General features: G+C 29.8%; 1 protein-coding gene across 1 annotated transcript in view; it reads right to left on the bottom strand.

The window, feature by feature from the left end:
- LOC111635177 (paxillin-like) overlaps window positions 1-12,684 on the bottom strand; it is a 50,185-nt gene extending 37,501 nt beyond the window's left edge. The window contains exons 1-2 of the mRNA XM_023380068.1: window positions 11,832-12,684; window positions 8,121-8,338 (exon numbers count right to left, since the gene is read on the bottom strand). Of these exons, the coding sequence (XP_023235836.1) occupies window positions 8,121-8,338; window positions 11,832-11,961 (348 nt within the window). The 5' untranslated portion in view covers window positions 11,962-12,684. The remainder of the gene's footprint in view (window positions 1-8,120; window positions 8,339-11,831) is intronic.
- Between the last annotated feature and the right edge of the window lie 2,325 nt (window positions 12,685-15,009).

Below are 15,009 nucleotides of genomic sequence, written 5' to 3'. Positions count from 1 at the left end.
TGTATTGATGTTAGGGTGTGTGTGGGGGGCACAATTTTGTTTACTCTCTTTGAAACTTAATAATCTTATGCTTTTTGTTGAAAATTTCTGAAATTTTGCAAGGTGTTTTGTATATTAGGGATTTGATGCTATTAAATTTTGGTGGTTAAAGGTTGACAGGGTGGGGATATAAGAGGGGGATCAAGTGTCATATTGCAAGTAGGGTCAAACTTAATTAATGACGATTTTCCTCATTAGCATTTACATTATTTTATAAAACCCATCCTATCCTGTAAATTAAGCTTTTTGTCCTTTTATAATAATTAAAAATATAAAAAGTTTTTAAGAATAAAATATTGTAAAAGATGGCACCACACACACAGTCTTAAATGTTGATGGGAAAGTTAAGCAACTCATTGTTGAATTTTTCTTTTTTGTTTTTCAAATATAAAAGTGTTTTAACTAATAATTTTTAAAAAGTCAGTTGACATTGGTTTTTACCGGCACAGAAATATTACCTTATTCTAATCATTAGCATTGAAACTACCATTGTATGAAATACAATCCACAAAAAAGAAAGATGGCATGGCTATCAAAAATAGGCAAAACAGGTGGATAGACACATTGATTATATTGTGCCATCTGATATTTATTGCTTGTATCTCAACATGCACAATATAATGGGAAGATACTGTATTACATAATTAACATGAATACATTGTATAAATAATTGCTAGCTGCATTCAAGTAGTAATATTTTGTTGCATGCAGAGTTTCCAATTTGTGAGAAATCTAGTTGTTAAAAGTACATATATAGGAATTGTATCAGAGCAAACAAGTAGAAAATCTAGTTAGGAATACTGGCTACAAAAAGCACTATCTAGTATATGCATAGTTCATGTCATTTCTGCAATACTATTTGACTTTGTAATTAATTTTTAAATGTTACCATTCAAAGTAAATTCAGTAGTATATATCATAACATGTTAGATAAGTCAAGACAATTGTTCTTATAATATTTTACATGATTTAACTTATCATTTATTTCCATTTTTATTGATTAACAAAATTAAAATATGAAAATAAACTATGTTAAGAGAGACAAAACCTGTCAGACTTTGTTTCTAGCAGTCCCAATTCATCATGATTATCCCACTGTGGCCGTTTTACTTATTTAATTTTTACCTACACCTAATTATACTTTTTCACTTGAAGCTCCATTTGATTTGATACAGATGACCAAAATCTTTAATTCCAATTCTATAATAATTGCAAAAAAAATTTAGATGTATTAATTAACTTGTTCAGCCAAAATTTTAAAATTAACTTCTAAAAATCTTAGTTTGTCTCTATAAGATATTTTATGCCTCATCTATTTACAATTTAGAGGTTCACTCACCATATAGGTTACACACACAACTAATTATTTATAGATATGACATTTGACAAATTCTTTAGAACATAGAAAAAAATTTTAATTTTAAATCTTTGATGTAATATGTTTTTCCTATTTCAATGATTGTTGTTAGTTCCTAAAAAAAACTGATTAAATTCATGTAAGCATGAGTTTCAAGATGTGAAAATATTATCTTGCTCATTTATCAACTTAAAATGGCAAGAAATGATTTATGTTACCACTAAAAATTCTTTATCTTAAAGAATTTTTTTATCACATTCTATAATATAAATAAAATTTTACTGGATCTTAATTCATTTAATGAGTATCTTTCTGTTAATCAAATTTTACTTTATCTTCTATTTATCACGCTAATTTTAATAGTTTAATTTTAATAGTTCTCAAGGTCAGATTTTTATCATAAGAATTTGAAAAGTAACGAGCAAAATCATTTTCAATTATTGGAAAAGAACTTCATAAAACTATTAGATCAATATTAATGAGTTTTACAGTCAAGGTAATACTCATCCAATTTTCTAAGTAAATAACCTAATGTTTTCATTCATAGATTGACATATATTTCAGTACAATTATCTACATGAAAGTTTCAATCAATAGAAAACATCGATAATTGTATCTGGAAAAAAAAAGTTTATTCTAAGTGCTGTGATTCAAATACTGAACTACAGCACTATCTCAATGTAAATTTTGATATCCTAATATATACAGTAATGTACAGTACATTATTTCATAATTTATAATGTACTGGAATTTCAACACCTACAAACAAATAATGACACTACCTGGTGGTGTGGTGGTAGTAGTAGTAAAACAGGTATCACTCTTAGGTACTACCTGGTAGAGAACATCCCAAAGTTTCAGCACACACACAGTTATTATTGAAATTATAGTGTACAATAAAATCAAGGGGGAAAATTTTGAACTGTATCATATTTTATTTTTATTTGATTTTATTGTACTTTTTTTCCCTAATGTTTAAGATTTAAAAAATGTATCACTCATTTTATTTAATTCGAAAAGTTACTCTAACTATCCAACATAAAAAAAAACAAGTCCAGAAAAATGACATTCTAAGTAATTACTTTGGTACCAGAGGTAGATGTTAGGTACCATCTCTTATCTGTATTAATAATTATTACTTAGTTTCTAAATATTAATTATAGCAATTGTTTGGCTTAATACAAATACATAGGTATTAAGCCAATAGGGCTTCGGATGTTGATATATATGCTGTTCTTATTTGTATAAATGGAGAAATCTGACAAGGGGAGCTAATATACCAAAAAATGTTTAATTCATAATTAATCTGTGGACTCCTTGAAAATTTGATTTTAGCATCAGTTCTATTCAGAAAAATTCAAATGTTTAATTAATATAATAATAATATTTTAAAATATTCAAGTAGATAAAAACAAAGGAAACAAGTACCAATATTTTTGGAAATATCTGTTCAATAGTCCTCATTATATTGCTCATTCAGATAAGTTGTGTTTTTACTTTCCTGATTCTGCCATAATTTTCCTGTTATATATAACAATCGGTCAACAGATACAAGATTTTTACATTTTTAAACTTGGGACCTTGAAATGTCAAGAACTGCAAAAAATTTCAGGAGTGTTTCTGTTTGTATTGATGTTAGGGTGTGTGTGGGGGGCACAATTTTGTTTACTCTCTTTGAAACTTAATAATCTTATGCTTTTTGTTGAAAATTTCTGAAATTTTGCAAGGTGTTTTGTATATTAGGGATTTGATGCTATTAAATTTTGGTGGTTAAAGGTTGACAGGGTGGGGATATAAGAGGGGGATCAAGTGTCATATTGCAAGTAGGGTCAAACTTAATTAATGACGATTTTCCTCATTAGCATTTACATTATTTTATAAAACCCATCCTATCCTGTAAATTAAGCTTTTTGTCCTTTTATAATAATTAAAAATATAAAAAGTTTTTAAGAATAAAATATTGTAAAAGATGGCACCACACACACAGTCTTAAATGTTGATGGGAAAGTTAAGCAACTCATTGTTGAATTTTTCTTTTTTGTTTTTCAAATATAAAAGTGTTTTAACTAATAATTTTTAAAAAGTCAGTTGACATTGGTTTTTACCGGCACAGAAATATTACCTTATTCTAATCATTAGCATTGAAACTACCATTGTATGAAATACAATCCACAAAAAAGAAAGATGGCATGGCTATCAAAAATAGGCAAAACAGGTGGATAGACACATTGATTATATTGTGCCATCTGATATTTATTGCTTGTATCTCAACATGCACAATATAATGGGAAGATACTGTATTACATAATTAACATGAATACATTGTATAAATAATTGCTAGCTGCATTCAAGTAGTAATATTTTGTTGCATGCAGAGTTTCCAATTTGTGAGAAATCTAGTTGTTAAAAGTACATATATAGGAATTGTATCAGAGCAAACAAGTAGAAAATCTAGTTAGGAATACTGGCTACAAAAAGCACTATCTAGTATATGCATAGTTCATGTCATTTCTGCAATACTATTTGACTTTGAATGGTAACATTTAAAAATTAATTACAAAGTAAATTCAGTAGTATATATCATAACATGTTAGATAAGTCAAGACAATTGTTCTTATAATATTTTACATGATTTAACTTATCATTTAGTTCCATTTTTATTGATTAACAAAATTAAAATATGAAAATAAACTATGTTAAGAGAGACAAAACCTGTCAGACTTTGTTTCTAGCAGTCCCAATTCATCATGATTATCCCACTGTGGCCGTTTTACTTATTTAATTTTTACCTACACCTAATTATACTTTTTCACTTGAAGCTCCATTTGATTTGATACAGATGACCAAAATCTTTAATTCCAATTCTATAATAATTGCAAAAAAAATTTAGATGTATTAATTAACTTGTTCAGCCAAAATTTTAAAATTAACTTCTAAAAATCTTAGTTTGTCTCTATAAGATATTTTATGCCTCATCTATTTACAATTTAGAGGTTCACTCACCATATAGGTTACACACACAACTAATTATTTATAGATATGACATTTGACAAATTCTTTAGAACATAGAAAAAAATTTTAATTTTAAATCTTTGATGTAATATGTTTTTCCTATTTCAATGATTGTTGTTAGTTCCTAAAAAAAACTGATTAAATTCATGTAAGCATGAGTTTCAAGATGTGAAAATATTATCTTGCTCATTTATCAACTTAAAATGGCAAGAAATGATTTATGTTACCACTAAAAATTCTTTATCTTAAAGAATTTTTTTATCACATTCTATAATATAAATAAAATTTTACTGGATCTTAATTCATTTAATGAGTATCTTTCTGTTAATCAAATTTTACTTTATCTTCTATTTATCACGCTAATTTTAATAGTTTAATTTTAATAGTTCTCAAGGTCAGATTTTTATCATAAGAATTTGTTGAATTAATTACTAAATTTATATTGTATTATAAATCTGGGTTTCATAAAAAAACAATTACAGAAATCTTATATCAAAATGTCAAACATGACAGGTGTCAGATTAAAGTATATACAATTAAAATTTAAAAAGCTTAAAATGTTTGTTTAACATAAAATTAACAAATCTTATTAATACAAAATTATGAAAGCTAAAGTTATTTTATAATCTGGTAATCAGAAAAAAAAACTAAACCAATTAGAAATGTGAAAAGTGTCCATTAATTCAATGCAAACTGAAACTAATATGTTAGATGTGAAAAATAGTGAAAACAGAAAAACAGCAACTATCAAATGAAAAATTCAAATTCCCAATATTTTCAAAATGATATTTTTCTGCATTTAAATTGTTTTATAAAAGTGTAAACAAATATGAAGCTATTTAAATCACACTTTTGTAAATCATGTGATTTTATAACATTTTGACATTTGGATTTTTAAAAAAAATTTTTATTAGATTTCTTTTAAAGTCAGCGTAACAAGTTATATCAGTTTAGTGTCGATGTAACAATAAGTAATCCAAATGCATCAGCATTTGGCAAACTGAACAGATTCAAATGGCGCAGTAATGTACTATTTCTCAAGATTGGAAATCCAATCTTTTACCTGATAGAATTAACATAATTTGAATTATAGTTATATGGAAATCTGTTATTCTTACAGAAAAAAACAAACTAACTGTATATGATTGTGTGTTTGTTTGGTAGAAATAAATTATTGTAAACTCCTTAATTATGAATTTAATATGTAAAACATTAATTATTATTTTAAATTTCATTTGTTTATGTGTGATTTAAATAATTATTTGTAATTATTTTTAAATTATTTAATAACATGTTATAAGTAAACTCTAGCCTTACGGATTCTCTATTAATAATCAGTTAATGCACATTGACTTCAGAGATAATGACAAAAATCATTTTAATTATTTAGATATAATTTTTGAAATTTTACTTAATTTTGGGATTAAAGTTTATATAACATTCATTAAATGCAGCAAATATATATATTACAAATCAAATAATCTAAAATAAAACTTATCAGCTTTTAGACATCTGATGAAGTGTGGTGTAAGAATATTTTAAATAAAAATTATTAAAAATATACAATTATCTCTTAAAATAGTATGAGTTTTTCCTCTAATTTTATAATTTAATGACTTTAATAAGTTTAATTGTAGTTTTTATTGACAGTGCAATTATAACATCTAAAAATGAAAAATAAATATCATCATAGGAAAATTAATTTAAGTAGGTGTATTCATACTATGAGAAATCAACGTTAACTATTTCTAAACAGAAACTTATAATCATATAAAAATTATATTCTTATTCTTCTATTCAAACAGCAAATTAACACATTGTAAAATAAAGTGGTAACAGTAGATTATTATTAAAAATTTTGAAATTTTTTGAAATACGTTCTAAAATAAGTACTTGTAATACAAAAGTTTGATGGTCACACCTCATAAAAAGTTGACTAACTCCTAAATATCTTTTATTGCAGACAATTACAGAAACTGGAGTTTTACAATAGATAAAGTTTTAATGTGATCATATCTGACAGAAGCAAGTAACAAAATTAATTGTAATATTCTGGCTTCTGTAACACATTTAAAAATGTTCCAAAGTCAGTGACATTTCTGTAAATGAAAAATGGGCAGCGGTCATTTTCTATTACTTAAAAAAAGTGTTAAATATTGTCTTAAACTTGGAAAATATTTCAAAAAGAAAAAACAGACAATAATATACAAAAAAATAAATATATTTATACAATATACTTCTAATATTAGATATTATGCCTTTGTCCACTGGACTTTCTTCTGAACTAGGACTTGTTATACCAAGGAAAGAGAATCACACAATTTTAAATTAAAGCACTTTAATGTAACATAAATAACAACAATCCTGTTACATTAAAACACTTTAATGTAACAGGATTATGGACAAAGGCATAATATATAAGTAACTAAGGACAAGAAGCGTGTATCAAAATTCTAACACTAGAATTACACTAAAATACTGCTCTAGATATTTAACACACTCCTGTTAGTAAATGATTATAAAGGCTCTCTCTTTTTTAAATAAAAATATGATCGTTAAACAAAATAATACTTAAACTGTAAATTATTCAGGAGATAGATTACAACTTTTAAATTAAATTTGCTTTGAAACTGCTTTTCTTAAACCAAGTCTCACGTACTTTCAGGTTTACTTCAGCTTATCTTCAAGGAAAACATTTTGCAAACATTTATCTCTTTAAAACCTTGTACTTAAATTAAATATTTTTAAAAATTTTCACAAACTGTACTCTAAAGAAATAAATGTTTAGAAAATGTTTTCTTTGAAGATTAGCTGAAGTAAATTTGAAAGCACTTTAATTTTAGTTTAAGAAAAATTTGATTTAAAAGCAGCTGCTATATTTCTGAATTATTAATGTTCAAAAACACACCAGCTATGATTTTAAAGCAAATTATACTATAAATGAAAGCAATTGTTACAGTTTGAGAAACAGTTATGTATGTCTGGATTTTATTTTTACTTCTTATTGATAGTACTTCTTATTTTATATATTAATATAAAAATTTTTTTAATAAATTTAAAATTACAAATAATTTTTTAAAACATCTATCAAAGTTTAACAAGGCAACTGAAAAGAAGCAAAAAGCTCGAAACATGTCTTGCACATAAATGGATAACTAGAGTTTGTTTATTGGTCAATAAAAGATGATTTTAAAAAATCCTTACATTGCTTAATCTTCAACTTGAAGCCAACACAACATAGAGTAGAACCAGATTTTACTTTATTCTATTAAAATGTAAACTTATTATTGTATAATTTAAATTTTAAGTTGTTGTTGATTCAATAAAAAGATTGAAAACATTTTTTAAAATTTTGTTACCTACACTATATTATTTTTATCAATAGTATCTACAATATATTATAAGTATTGCTAATTTACAAGACAATCTCATTAACAGTGATAATTTTCGCTGCATTAATAATGTGAATTGTTGAGTTACATTTCAGTGATAATTGTNAAAAAAATAACTGTATTAAGAAAAACAAATGAAAAATGCGAACTAATGTAACGTCGTATGGTGAGTTTTTGTTCGTATCGTGGAGCAAAAATATGTTCGAATTTCATGTCGTATCCTGAAAATTTCGTATGCTGGGACGTTCGTAACCTGAAGTACCACTGTATATATATATATATAACTCTATAAACTCCAAACAAATAAAATTTAAACTCACTGAATTTTTTTCTCCCTGACAATATTCGTGTCTGTCCGTGGCAGAGTGGGCGGTCGCGTGGGCCGCTGGGCTGTACGCCATGTTGTACTGGAACTGGTGGGGGCTCCGGGGGCTTCCAAGAGAGCCGTAGCTGGCGTTGTCGGGACTCGAGGGAGATTTGTAGGTCGGGCTGGTGTTCAGATGGGACGTCGTCTTTTGAAGATCGGCCAGCAGGGCGTCTGAAAAATAAACATCGGTTATAAGATCCCAACATACAATTTAAAATTCAAAAACTAAAATGTATTATTTTACAGATAAAAAGTTTAGTTTTTAAATAAGATCTAGTAAAATTTAATTTTAAACTCATATCAGTTAATACCAATTTTCGCTTTGCAGAGGAATAAATTTAAAGATATTTAAAGTGATTAATTCCGAGATTACAATGTTTGAGTTTTAACAATATACTCTAAAACAATTTAATAAATATTTGTGCACTTAGAAAAGTTTAAGTATAACAACTACCTTTCAATAAACCCAACAAAATCAACTGTTATACAAAAATGATATCAGCTAAAGAATCCATTAATGACACAAGGAATCAATCATTATTCTATCATTTCCTGACCTGTTTCTAATCAATAAATTCTCTTTAGCAGGACAGAAAAAGACATTATACAAGAATGTAGTCTGCTACTTCTCAAACTAAGTTTCTAAGTAATCAGAAATTGCACAGAATGACTATCTGCTTTAAATAGATTATTATATAAATCTGAAAGCAGATTTATATAAATCCATCTTAAATGCTTTTCATTTTTTTATAAAAAAAAGAAAAGAATATAAATTGTAAATGTTAATAACGAATAGCATCTTCATTAAGTCTGACCTCTCTCCAGATATGACATATGACTAAGTATACATGCATCAAATATTCAATGAAGATAAGAATTGTTGCAATTTATTATATTAGAGTAATATGTAATAAAAATACAAGGAACAAAACACNAATAGATTATTATATAAATCTGAAAGCAGATTTATATAAATCCATCTTAAATGCTTTTCATTTTTTTTATAAAAAAAAGAAAAGAATATATGCTAATTTAACAAAATATTAATGTGACTTTACAGTACATAATTTTCACTTATTACACAATAATGATGTAAGTATACATGCATCAAATATTCAATGAAGATAAGAATTGTTGCAATTTATTATATTAGAGTAATATGTAATAAAAATACAAGGAACAAAACACAAGGTATGTAGTTAACAGTGTGTGTAAGATGATTAACATTAACATGAAAAAAATCTAATATTTTGAATCAAACTGTCTTCTATGAATGAAAATTTGATACATGAAGTTTTGAAGGATGCCCAGTACAGGAAAAAAAAATCAAAATATTTACTGTAAGGAGTGTTATTCTTCATGTGACAGAATACTAAAAACACAATATCTCAAGCAATCGTTATAAATTTAAAATGCAATTTAAGTCCATTAAAAAAAAAGAAACGTAATCTGCAAAGTCTAGTTACCAATTGTTTATATTATTATAAATAACACAAAGTGACCTATATAAAATGTGAACTGTTTGAAAAAGTTTAGATAATTCTTTCAAATTATTAATTAATAATTCTAAATTATAGCTAAAATGAATCTTGTTTAAACATAATTAAGATGAACTTAATTATATTTAAAGATATCATCAGATCTGTTTTGGTTTCTATCAATTGCAGACAGAGAGGTTGGAGATAAAAACAAGGAAATAGAAGAGGGGAAAAAAAATCTGGAATATTTCAAGATTCTTTAATTTGCTACCATTATTTACTTAATAAATATAGAAACACATTGCAAGTTACAAACGAAGGCAGAAAATTCTGAAGTGAGTTAGTTTATTTTAAAGTATCAAATTATCATATTCATTGGAATATCAATTTCATCCACTATATTTATAAAACATCAACAATTAAAGATATCCTTTTTTAAAGAACTTCAAAAACAGACTGCGGCTTAGACGCTCGTCAGTCTATCCATAACGTCACAGAAAACAAACAGTGCACTATTTCAAAAAAAAACCACTTCCTGTTATCCCACGAAGTCACACCCAACTCGACTTTCGAACCGATTCGTTCGGAAAAGAAGCAGAAATAGGTTAAAAAATATAACAAAGGGTGAAAAATTCGAACGTGACGGGCGTTCGGATTCGAGTGTCATCCGCAACGTCACACGGAGAAACGATTAAAGTCCACGCACGTGTCTGGTAAAGCGGAATCTTCGCTTCCTAACACCGATCCCGCGTCGAATTCCCGGAAAGACAATAAGAAAAACACAAGAAAAAACACGACACGGACGACATCCTATACTTAAGTGTAACTTACCAATAGAAGAAAAAGACACCTGTTGCCTTTAAAAACACGAAGAAAGTAAGGCAAGACGCGATCTCGACAGGAAGAAGGGAGCGACAGTAGACGGTGTACCTTCTCCTTATTTGGCATTGACCGAACTCGACACCTCTGCACTCGGTACGTCAGTTCCCGGACCTCGAACACCATTGGTCTAATCGGACAAACCGGGGATATCGAATGGGAGTGGGCAGAAGAGGAACACTTCTTGTTCCTGCGATAATCGAGGGATTTAAAATTAATCCCGGTCGAGCGGGAGTGTTCCTAAACAGAGAAAAAGAGCGAGTGGGGAAGGTTTTTGCCACGTCCACAGACCGTCAACACGTGTAAATAAGGAAATAGTACACTTCACCCATTTATGTTTTTGATCCGCTTTTTTATAAACCGACTTTTTAAAATAGAAGCTAACCCGTTTGATAAATAGACATCAAAAGTAATTCTATACAGCAAACTGACTGACTTTTTTTTTTAAATACGTAGATGATATTTTCTAACAAAAATAATTTTTTTCATAACTTAATTTTCTACTTTTCTCTAAATTTTTATTAAGTGGAATTTTTGGAATAAGGCCAAGTACGTTTAATTGAAACAACATTCATTGATATATACGAGTGGGTGGTTTACGACAGACAACCAGATTTATAATTAAGTTTGCAAAATAATAATAAATTTTAATGCAAATATTTTTGCGAAACGGGAATTTATCCGAATGCGATACGACTGTTAATAAAAGAAAAAAATAAAAAAGGAACCAGTTTTTGGGGTTTTTTTAAACGACGTTCGAACGGCAATTCCCGTTCGAATTTACATCTCTGGGTGTACGTGTACACGTTTCTGGAGTACCAAACGAGGTCGTGGGCGAGGATGTCCCATAACGTTACAATTCCTAACTACACCCTAATTAAAAAAATAAATAATGACGTTTCGGCATTCGTACGTTAGCCAACTCCCGTTTTACTACATAAGAGAATGGGTATTGTGCCAGGTAAGTTCGGTGGTTGCACGTCGTAAAAGTTGGCACAGAAAGGAACTACGCATATATTTTTTTTCTACGGTTTTTCTAAAAGCGCAACACCGTTTCATAATACACAATGGCGAAACTACGCAATTTGATGAAATACTCATACTTATCATTCACCCAGAGATACGCGTGGGAGCGATAGAGGAAAAGACCTCCGAGAATTTAAATACGTTAAGGTAAACAAACGTTCCGTTTTTGGCGCGTATTGATTTAAGACTCGATCCCGGTGCATCCTAAATTCGCGGACGACCTTCGCACGCGCTAGAGCCAAACCCGCTCCCACCCGTAATAACTAGAAAAGTTAACTTACATGCCGGAGGAGGAACGTTCTTTCCGTAAGAACGAAAGGGTTGATAGGGACGAGACGAAGTCATTCCGTCGACAAACGAGACACCTGCAAACGATGTGGACGTGGAATCGCTCTTGGCTTCTTTCCACATCGCTCAATATTTCCTGATTAGTTGGGTCCGGTAGTTACATAATGGTGGTCCGGGACGGTCATCGAGATTCGAGGAGTGAGAAAGGGGGTGGAGTGTAGACGGCATGGCTGGGATGGTAATTTAATCTAATGCCGCCCACACTCGCCGGCTTAGATCGCGACCAAGTGGGTGAAAAACGCGAAAATGCTCGCCGGATGTTTCTAAACACAAGCCAGATGTCGAAAACACTAAAGACTTCGGTTTAATACGCGCCACCGCAGGATCCAAACCGCTGCAGTTCGAAACTTTCTACCGCAGCAACGTGTTTATCGGAGTGCATTCGACTCCTCTGCCTCCCTCTACCCGATTTCTGGCATCGTCCTATCGGACGCGATGGTTATCTTCCGTGCCCCGTACTCATCCCAGTGACCTCTCTCCGCGCAGGTTATCGCATAATCGCAACCAAACTCGAATCAATACGTACGATTTAAAAGTTAATTCTTCGAAATTCGGCACGACCCGAAAACAACGTAAGTGATTTGACTTTATTTTAAAATTAGTTTTAGCCCAAAACAAAATTTCCGAACAATAACGTCCTAGTAACATTTCCACCGTAGGTTGGAGAATGTGTATGGGCTAAGTGCTCAATGTTAAGGTAACAGGTTGGAGCGTGGGAAAACCGGGATAAGCGTCCACGTGGGTAGCCGCAGAGTTTAACAAGTGGGCGTGCCAAAATTCAAAACTAATCTTACTCCAGTGGAATCGGTCCGTGAAGTACAAGTCCCGATCGGAAGCCCGAAGGAGACTTTAAAAAAAAAAAAACATTTACGATTCACAAAAAATACTTCTACCGCAATTTGTCACGTGTTTATATTGCTCGTAAAGTATTATTATGAATCGTTTAATACTTTCCGCCGAGTAAAATTAGAACTGGAAAGGTTGGCGCGATAGCTTAAGTACCTAAAAGTTTCGAGAGCATCTCGAAGAGATTCTTCGAATCGTCTTTGAAGTTGGTAACGAAGTATCTCGAGTGTTTTAAATTTTTTATAATATATACAACAGATCGCTGGGTTTCGAGCTCGGTCCTTTCTACAGGGGAGCGTAGAAGACGAACGATTATGCGCTTTTCTTAACGAAACAGTATAAAAATATGAAAATATAAACAGGAAACTTAATACGATGCGTCAGAATCACTTTAATTCTACCAAAGTAGTTATTCCGTTTGTTGACGTAACGAAGCATTCACGACTACGTTAACCTCCTCGACTATTTAGACGACATAATAGAGAAAACCAGCAGCCGGTATTCCTCGAAACCGTTTTCTAGAACGGCGTGTAGGCCGTATCAATTTGCTCGGTCGTAAATTCACAGAACCGTTGTAAATAAAGCATATACACTCGTTGACACGCCGATTTCTCTTTACATAAAATAATCTAAATGCTGCGCAAGGTCGCCGATATCATTATCCTATTTAGCATTTAGAAAAAGTTCAAAGTCGTCGTAGCCGCTTGTGCAACATCTAGCAAATATTTTAAAGATGTAATTTAAACTTTTTCGCTTATGAAACGAATTACAATCGACTCGGAAAACACGGCATGCATTTTACTAAAGGAATTTTGCGTTAGTTGTGTTAGTTACCCGCACTTTTAAATAGGACATTCGAGTAATTTGCGCAACGTGGAAGAGCTGGTTTTTTTAAAACTTACTAGTATATAGAAAAATTACATAGTTAACAATTACGACAAATCTAAATAAAATTCCAGGTGGCATTACACCAACGCAGTTATTTTTAGGGTATGAGTAAGCATTTCCCAATCTGAAATATCGTTATAAACAAACACTCCACTCTTACAGTCAATAAATCCAAATATGACACCGAATTCTTTTACTCTCCATACTTAAAATTCGTAAAATTTTACGCAAATTCCCGTTAAAAAAAAACACACTTGGAACTAAACGAAAACTACATTACGCAATTTGGTTAATTGGATTTTTGGCAAAACACAAGAGCCAAAATACATCGGAAACAAAAAGATAACCTCGTGCGACACGAATTATTATTAAAAATAGCTTACGCAATTTTAAAAATAACAAATACGGATCTTCCCATCTGCACGGACTTTAGTATCGATGGCGAAACCGATACGTCACCACATTTCCAGCATTAGATTTCATTTAAGAGACAATGTCGAACGGTGATAAAAAGTGACTTTATGGCCCGTTATCTGCGTAATTTGTTATATTAAATACTCGTAAAACTGTTATGACTAATGAAGTAAGTATTCGCGAGTTGTAAGGCGATAAAATTGATCTCTAAAAAGGTTAAACATAGCTTATGTTATGCACGAGTACAACTAAACACGCGAGCTTCGAATCGCTTAAACAATTAAATTGAGTAACAAAACGGCTTCGAACTGAAGTTCTACGTTGAATAATTAATTAAGATCACTTTTTTTCCTTTTATAACAAAAAAAAAATTGAATTTGCAATGCGTTAAAAGAAATGAACATCTGGTTACAAATTCTTTGAAAACAGATTTTAAAAAGTTTAAATCGTAAATTAACAATATAATATTTTAAGACTTACATTCTCTGCTATTTAATCTATAAAAAAAAGTTGCCTTACTGATAAGAAATCAGATATAGGAATAGTGCGCCTCTGTAAACACAGTAACCATTTTGTAGAGATATTTATTAACTAAAATGTCAGAACACTAACAATTTTCTCCTCCTTAAAAATAATACAATGGTTTCCATTCCAGAAATTTTATAAATTAGAAGGAAATAACTTACTTTTTTAATGTTTGTTTCCTTTACACTTTATTTTATTTATTTATTGGAAAAAGGATAGTTGAGAAAATGCTGGACCACTACCAACAATAAGATATATACATATAAAAAATACAAATTCCTATAACTGAAACAGACTAAGCTACCAATAAAAATTGGAATAACATTTTAAATTTAGCAGCAAAAAATTATTTATAAGCTTCTCCTATTTTTATAATGTTTCCAGTCTCCTTATTTATTCATTATTTAACCCGCTTAGATGTGTTATTGCTTTAAAACG

This window comes from Centruroides sculpturatus, unplaced genomic scaffold (assembly GCF_000671375.1).
Source record: "Centruroides sculpturatus isolate CEXI.00-Female unplaced genomic scaffold, Cexi_2.0 scaffold905, whole genome shotgun sequence".
In the NCBI taxonomy this organism is placed as follows: domain Eukaryota; kingdom Metazoa; phylum Arthropoda; class Arachnida; order Scorpiones; family Buthidae; genus Centruroides; species Centruroides sculpturatus.
This window is presented reverse-complemented; position numbering and strand designations above follow the sequence as displayed.